The sequence below is a fragment of the Pyrgilauda ruficollis genome, unplaced genomic scaffold, assembly GCF_017590135.1.
Source record: "Pyrgilauda ruficollis isolate IOZ18807 unplaced genomic scaffold, ASM1759013v1 scaffold16, whole genome shotgun sequence".
Taxonomy (NCBI): Eukaryota; Metazoa; Chordata; class Aves; order Passeriformes; family Passeridae; genus Pyrgilauda; species Pyrgilauda ruficollis.
In genome coordinates, this window is record NW_024514764.1 from 12283147 (window position 1) to 12290998 (window position 7852).

At 65.6% G+C, this 7852-nt stretch overlaps 2 protein-coding genes across 2 annotated transcripts; both read right to left on the bottom strand.

Moving 5' to 3' along the window:
• Nucleotides 1-383: 383 nt before the first annotated feature.
• On the bottom strand, nt 384-3802 carry PDIA2 (protein disulfide isomerase family A member 2). Its single transcript, XM_041462391.1, has 11 exons — nt 3410-3802; nt 2808-3014; nt 2373-2506; nt 2164-2301; nt 1974-2090; nt 1770-1895; nt 1497-1691; nt 1038-1158; nt 751-932; nt 589-672; nt 384-464 (listed from the first exon to the last, which is right to left on the bottom strand). The coding sequence occupies exons 1-11, from the start codon at nt 3642-3644 to the stop codon at nt 384-386; spliced, it is 1620 nt and encodes a 539-aa protein (XP_041318325.1). The 5' UTR covers nt 3645-3802.
• A 101-nt stretch (nt 3803-3903) lies between these two features.
• Nucleotides 3904-7846, bottom strand: ARHGDIG (Rho GDP dissociation inhibitor gamma). The gene is made up of 6 exons (XM_041462763.1): nt 7716-7846; nt 6383-6568; nt 5324-5407; nt 5162-5238; nt 4528-4591; nt 3904-4434 (listed from the first exon to the last, which is right to left on the bottom strand). Exons 1-6 carry the CDS (start codon nt 7786-7788, stop codon nt 4235-4237), a joined length of 684 nt encoding a protein of 227 aa, XP_041318697.1. The 5' UTR covers nt 7789-7846; the 3' UTR covers nt 3904-4234.
• Nucleotides 7847-7852: the final 6 nt, after the last annotated feature.

A 7852-nucleotide genomic window follows, 5' to 3' on the forward strand; every position in this document is an offset into this window, starting at 1 on the left:
GGGAACAGTGCTGGAGTTGCCAGAGGTGTAGCCAGGCTTGCATGCCAGTAGAACCCCATGTTGCCTGCCTTGGCTGTGACAGCAGCTCCTGGGGATTGCCTGGGTCTGGTATGTCATGAAGGAGAGACCCCAGCTGGGCTCCCATCACCTGAACCCCAGCAGTGCAGCACGAGGGCCAGCATGGAGAGCTCCTTGGCCACCTGGTGCCATTGCAGGGTTGCCAGGATCAGTGCTATGGTACAGCTGCCCCAGGGGGATAGACACACTGCTGTGTCCCTGAGACACGCGAGTGCTCCCAGCACATGGAGACACAGACACAGACCAGAGCCACATTGTTTCCAGGTGGTTTATGGCACATGCCTGAGTAGGACACACAGTAGGGCTCACAACTCATCCCGGGATTCATCCGTCCGCTCTGCACTCGGGTCCTCCTTGCCCGTGCTGTTCCCAGGGGTCTTGGTCACCTGGAGAAGGCAGCAGTGAGGCATGGATAGACACACACTCCCTGCCTGACCCTGTCCCCATCCCCATCCTGCAGGATCCATCCCCCAGCCCTGGGCAGGGGTGCTGTCCCCTGACCTCACTCACCGGAGGCTCCTCAGGCAGTGTCCCCCCGTTTTCCAGGAACTTGGAGAAGGTCTCCACGTCTCGGGTGCTTTTATACTCAACCATCTGGAACCATAGGAGTGGAAGGCACTGAGGGTGCCACCATCCCCCTGGTGCTGTTACCCCACAAGTGCCCACACCCACCTTCCTGCCCGGCCCCGCAGGGAAGTAGTGCAGGGTGGGGTAGCCATGGATGGTGATGTTCTCCAGCTCGTTGGCCGTGGAGTCCATCTCGGCGATGACGATGTCCTCACGGTCCTTGTAGCGCTCGGCCAGCTCCTCCCAGGCGGCCGCCATGGCCTGGCAGTGGGGGCACCACGGCGCGTCTGCGGGGTGGGCACATTGACAAGAGGTCGGGGACAGGGCTGGGGCTACTGTGAAGGGGCTGAGCCCCACAGCAGAGCTCAGGGAGGGACACGGGTGGCACTTACAGAACTTGACAAAGACGTTCTTGGTCTCATCGAAAGCCACTTGCTCGAAGGTCTTCCCCACCAGGACTTTAACGGGCCGCGTGTCCCAGTCCTCAGGGGGCTCCGCACTCAGCAGGTGAGGCTGTGGGGACAGTCGGGACAGCCACAGCCTGGGCTGAGCACGCCAGAGGCCCGTGGGGCAGTGCAGGCTGGGGCAGGGGTATGTTCCTGTGCTGCCTTTTGGACCACGTCTTCCCCTCTGCTGCCATCCCAGCTCTGTGTGCCCCCATGGCAGCAATCTCCTGCTCCCCTTGCCCGTACCAAATCCCCAAATCCTCAAGCCTGGCAGCAGGAGTGTCAGCAAACAGGTCCCTGCTGTTCACCTCACAACATCATCCATAGGCTTCTGAGCCAACAGCCCATCTCTCGCCACAGGGCAGAATCCATCGGCGCTGGCTGGCACCGTGCTGCACCCCTCACCTTCACCTTGCCGTCCAGCACCGCCTGGATGAAGGTGCGAATGGCCGAACTCGAGAAGTCGTCCTGCTCCATCTGGTACTTGCGGTTGTTCTCCATCTTGACCAGGCGCAGGGTGGGGGCATCAGCAGCGGTCATGCCAAAGAAGGGCAGGACGTCGGCACCATGGCCGGTTACATCCACCACCACGAAGAGAACCTGGCCAGGGAACGGGGGACACTGAGGCTGGGGAGTCCCAAAGCCACTCTCCATGTCCCTTCCATGGGGCCACCTCACCTCACCCCGGAAGCCACCGGCAGCTGCTCTGAAGCCGTCCTGCAGTGACAGCTGCTCCGGTGAGGACTTGTTGAGGAAGAGCAGCATGTGATGGGGGATCTTGGCACTGAAGATCTGGTTGGACGTCTGGGGAGGAGGAGGAGAATGAGGGTAGGGCAGCCACGGCCCTCAGGGGACAGTGGCAGGGCTAGGGAAGGGCTGTACCTCGTTGGTGAACTCCATCACCAGCTGCAGGCTGTGGACGCGGAGCAGCCGGATGAGCTCGGCCGTGTCCAGCCCCCGTGCTGGGTCCACAGGGAAGTTTGTCTGTCTCTCATCGAACTGCCAGGGCAGGGGCCTGTGAGGGCTGAGGGGAGGACAGGATGGCCCCACCACTGCCCTGCCACCCCCTCACCTTCTTGAACAGGCAGACGGTGTCAGCTGACAGCCCATACGCCTGGAAGAGCTCAGCTGCCTCTGCCACGCCGAACGGCAGGTCCACCATCTCGGCAGCCACCTCGAAGAACGCCTGGGCTGCCTCATCCCTCAGGTCCTGCACAGCCACCCGTGAGTGCCACAGCCACAGCCACGGCCATGGTCCAGCCCCGGCCCGCCCCAGCCCACCTTGAAGAAGCCGATGACCACCAAGTCCTGGGAGTCGATGAAGGCTGCGATGGTGTCGGTGTCCTGCAGCAGCGTGGCGCTGGGGCCAGCCCGGCGCTGCACCCAGCGCACGATGCCCTGGCTGTTCATGCGGCCTGGCACACAGATGGCACCTGACATCCCTCACCAGGCTGCCACCCCTCCCTCTGCCACCAACCTCAGCCACCCGCCACCAGCACCGTGGCACTGCCCACCATCATCACCTCATACAGTGTGATCACTGTCACCTGTCCGTTATCACCACCAGGACGCTGCCACCCCTCTCACCATCACCACCCTGTGACCCCCGCAAGGACAGTGCCACCCTCGACCATCAGCCCCTGCCACACACCCCAGCCCCATGGCAGTGTCCCCCTCGACAGGTGCCAGGGACACTGTGGGGTGCCACAGCCCTACCAGTGTATTCCAGGGGGTGGGTGCGGTTGCCATCACGGAAGAGCTTGAGCGTGGGGTAGGAGGTGATGCCAAACTCGGTGGCCAGGGCTGTCTGTGCCGTGGCATCCACCTTGCCCAGCCGGGCTGGACTGGACTCATTCCTCAGCTCAGTGGCTGCCTGGGCAAAGGCAGGAGCCAGCTGCTGGCAGTGCACACACCACGGTGCGTCTGTGGGTAGGGGACAGCATTGATAATGGGGACAGGTGTGGGGACAGCCCAATGGCTGTGTGAGCCCACTGGGCCCCAGCTTGTGCCCCTGTCCCACACCCACACGTGTCCCTGTCTTGTGTCCCACGCCATGCTACACACCCTTCACCCATGCTCTGCCCGTGTCCCCGCTCTGCGTGTCATCCCCATCCCATGCCCTGTCACATGGCCTGTGCTCTTGCACCTCTGACCCACAGCCTTGCCCTTGCCCACCCCACCCTCCTGTGTCCTGTACCCTGCCGTACCTGTGTCCATGTACATGTGTTCTGCCCACACTCAGCCACGCCCGGTCCCCCCTGACAATATTCCCTACCCCACATCTGCCCTGCCCACACCCCTGCCACCCTGGCACTCACAGAACTCCACCAGCAGCAGCTGGTGCTCACTCAGGGCACGAGCAAAGTTGTGCTCATGGAGCACCAGGACATTGTCCTCCTCCTTGATCTCATCTGACAGCACTTCATCCTCTTTCTTCTCCTTTTCTTCCTCTTCTATCACCTCTTCATCCTTATCCTCGCCCCCCAAAGCCGGGCCCAGCCAGGCCAGCGACAGCACCAGCAGCCAAACCAGCCGGGACCCGCAGCCGCGCATGGTGCCGGCGCTGAAGATGTTGTCCAGGGAGGAGGACGAAGATAAGGGACCTGGGGGCGGGTTGTGCCGGTCCCCTGGGGCTCGTGGCCCTCCGCTACTGGCTGCCCGGCCCCGCCGATAAGGCAGCGGGACCAGGTGGCCGTTTTCCAGACGCTCGTCGCCGCAGGGAGACCTGGCCCCGCCAGCGGGATGGGGACAGGGCCGCGGGGGACAGGGAGCCGAGGGACAGGCATAGGCGGTGGGGACACAGACACACCAGTAAGAGACCAGTCTGTAGGGTTTAATGGCGATGGAAGAGCACAGCCTGCGACCGGGCGGGTACCGGACACGGCACCACCACGGCAGGGTCACAGCCCCGGCCCCAGCGATGGGGACGCCGTGAGGATCAGGCGGGAGTCGATATTTAAAAAAAAAGAGCAATTAAAAATAACTTTGGTTGCGAAGACCACGACCACGGGCTCTCACTCGCTAAGGGACCCCCCTCAACCCTTCACGCGACTGGGGCAAGCGCGGCGGGGCCGGCCAGGGCTCCCCGGGACGGCGGCACCGCGGCCCCGAGCTGGCGGGGGGAGCCGGGCTGCGGGGCGGGCTCAGTCCTCCCAAGCCTTCTTTATGCAGAGGCCCCACTCCCAGGAGAGGTGCTCCGTCTTGTCATCGTCGGTGACGAGGGAGCGGACGCGGTAGGAGCCCCGTGCCAGCCATCCCCGCGGCGCCTCCTCCGCCGGCGTCACCACCTCGTACTCCTCGGCCCGCGGCGCGTAGCTGCCCACCATGAAAACGTCGCGATCCACTGGGCGAGGAGGGGACAGGAGGGACGGGTGAGTGGGGCCAGGGTGGCGGGGGGGTCCCCCAGCCCCGGCCCCCGGCCCCCAGCCCCACTCACCGGGCCGGCCCCGGCGGTAGGTGAGGTGCAGGCACCGCAGCCCGCAGACGATCTCCCTGTTCACCTGCGGGCAGAAGGCAGGGGGGACTTGGGGACTGCCCCATGGCAGGGGGACCCCTGGCATCCCGACATCCACCTCTTCCAGGATCCAGCCCCTTGTCAGAATTCAGCATCATCACAGGTGGCAGGGGCTCCAGGCTGGCAGGTAACTCCAAGAGGGGCAGGGACTCAGAGATGGAAGGGATCTCCCCCCAGGAGGGTCAGAGACCTCTAGGAAACCCTTGGATAGGCAGCATTGCTGGGATCTCTGGGAGAAACAAGGATTCTGGGGTGGCAGGAACCATGGGGTGGCTGTCACACTAGGGATAGCAAGGACCCCCAAGGTGGCAGTGACCCAGGAGGGAACTCAGGGTGAGCAGAGACCCCCAGAGGGGCACAGACCCCAGGGGTAAAGGGTGGAAGCAGATGTGCCAAGGCAGAGACCCTGGACAGACAGGGACCCATGGGCAGCAAGAGGGACCCTGTGGGGCAGGGTCCCAGGGTAACAAGGACCCTTTAGGGTAGGGACCCCATGGTGTGAGGGCAGCGGGGCCATGCTGGCCAGTGGGCACAGGGCACCACGCACTCGCCTCACCTTGAAGGACACCTTCACTCTGTAGTCCACCCCTTCCTTCAGCACAAAGGCCCGGCCTCTCAGCTCCTCCAGGTCTCCTGCACAAGCAGATGGTCCATCAGCCCGGTGCCCCTTCCTCCTCCCCCTCCTCCTCCTCCTCCCCCAGGTGTCCCCAGGGCTCACCTGTCAGGTCCATGGTGATGGGCCCTGGCGCCTGCTCGCACATCAGCGTCAGCTTTGTCACCTGCACATTGGGCACGCTGGCATCTAGGGACAAGCAGCAGGGCCAGACCTTACCCACCATGCCCAGTCCACCATCCCCCAGCGAGCCAAGGGGCTGCCCATGGCCCTGTAGTTGTGGGAAGGGCCACGGTGGGGTGTTAAAGCAAGGGAGTGCCAGGCAGGGCACAGGACAGCAGGTGCATCTCAGGTCACTCCACCACTGGCAGCAGTGCCTTTTGGGGTAAGATCATGTTTAAAGGACCCAGACACGGGTATTTCCCAGGGGGTGCCATTCCCTGGCTCAGGAGCAGAACAAGGGGAAGCAGAGGAGGAGGATGCAGCACGTGCAGCCAACGCATCCCTTGAGGTGGGCGCTGGTCTCATTCTCCCCACCAGCCCAGCCTGCACGGCCGGCAGCTTTCACACATAGCATGGTGCACCCCTCATGCACCCCTCATGCACCCCACTGCTTTGCAAGCCCTCCCCTCCCCCCCGCCCCCTTTTGCAGTTTCCCCAAGACATTCATGGATGGACACTGGGGTGCTGGGCCCGTGGAGCTCCCCAGGGACCCCCAGTGCAGACCAGCACCAGCCAGGGGTGGGGAGCCTATATGGGGCCATGGGGAGCGGGGGGCACCGTCTGGTCACCGGCAGCCGTGCTACCCCGGTGTTCCTCCCCCCGCCCCCGCCGTTCGCTCCTCTCAGTCATCCCCATGAATTTTCCGGTTCCCTGTAGCCGTTCCTATGGAAACTGCGGCGGTGATCCCGTAACCACAGCAACTGGGGTCCCCGGGCACCGGCACTCTGTCGGCAGGGAATGCCGGGGTCTCTGCGCAGGTGGGGGGCACAGGCGACACCCGTGGGCGATTCCAGCCGGGATGCGCCCTCCCTGCCGGGGATGCCCCACGGGACGCTCCCTGCTCGAGCACGCCCGAGCTCCCCGAGCCCGCTGAGGCTGCATCCCCCGGCCGGGCTGCGGGGCTGCCGCGGTGCCCAAACCCGTCTGCAGCCCCAGCCTTACCCACGGCAGCAGGGATGGCACCCAGCAGTGCCTGCTTGTACTTCCGCAGGCTCTCATCCCCTGGGTCCAGCTCCTGGATCTCCCGCAGGCTCTTCTTCTCTGGCGTCTTGTACGCCAGGGCCACGTCGGCATCCTCCTCCTCCTCCTCCAGCGATAGCGTCACCCCCTCCTTGTCAGCCATGATGTCTGCGGGGGACAGGCAGTGGCAGCTCCGGGGACACCCCGGTAGGGCCGCGCAAGGGGGCGGAAGGATGCGGCTCCCCCCCCCCCCCCCCCCGGGGGGCCCCCCCCCCCCCCCGACACGAAGGCACTGGTGGGCAGGGGGTGGCTGGGCTGGGACATGGGAATCCCCGTGGGGAGGCCAGGCTGGTCCCCTGCTCGGAGCCGTGGGGAGGCTGCCAGCTCGGTGTCCCCGGGGCCTGGTGGCACCGCTGAGACCAGAGGTGCTGCCGCCGGCTGCATTTCCGCACGGTCATGGAGCAAGGCGAGCGGTGTGCTCGGTATGGGGGGTGCTTGCAGACCCCTCCAGCCCCCAGGGCCCCTTTGTGTCACCCAGAGAAGTCCTTGTCATTGCCCTGCAGCCCCCTCCAACCCCACTGGGCAGCCTCCAGCCCCATCTCGCACCCCAAACCCAAAGCACCAGCAGCTGCAGGGCAGAGGCATCACTGGGATGGTGGCTCTGGTGGCTCTGGTGCTGCCAGACTGCGGGGGGGCACCAGGGGCACCACAAACATGGGTGATGTCCCCACAGCCCCTGACTCTCCCTGCCCACTGCATCACCACCCCACTCTTGTAACTGCAAGCACTGAGCTCCCCAAAGCCCCTGGAACTCCATCCCTGGGGACACGCTGGGAATACAGCATGGGGCAGAGGACACTGCCTGTGCTCAGCCCCAGGGCCACAGGGCCAAAAGTCTGGGTCAGTCTGGCCAAGATGTGGGGGTCCCCAGGGCAGTGGCAGTGATGGGGACACAGCAGTGGCCCTGCTGCCCCTCTGGCCCCCCACCGAGGCCCTGCCCCTCGGCTGTCACGGCAGCATGCGGGCACTCCCAGCCCAGGGATGCACCCACCTCGGGACTCGCTGGCTGCCTGCGGGTGGCAGGGCAGGGTGGCAGGGCCAGGTGCCACAGGCTGCGAGGTGGCAGGGGGACAGCGGGGACCTCCCCCGTGGGACGCTCCAGTTCCCCCGGGCCCGGGGTGCTGCTCACTCACGGATGCACCGGGCGCCCGGGGGATGCTCACTTACTGGGGGCTCGGAGTGATGCTCGCCCTCCCTCCCCGGGGCAATGCCCCCCGCCGCCCCCGGGCGCTGCCCCCCGGCCGCCGCCGCTCACCTCGGTAGCACAGCGCCAGCCAGAGCAGCTCCAGCAGCTGCCCGCCGGCCTCGCACACGTCCAGGCCGAGCATGGCCGGGCCGTGCCGGGCCCGCCGCCCCCGGGGCCGGGCGGGGCGGCCGCTGGCGGGGCCCGGG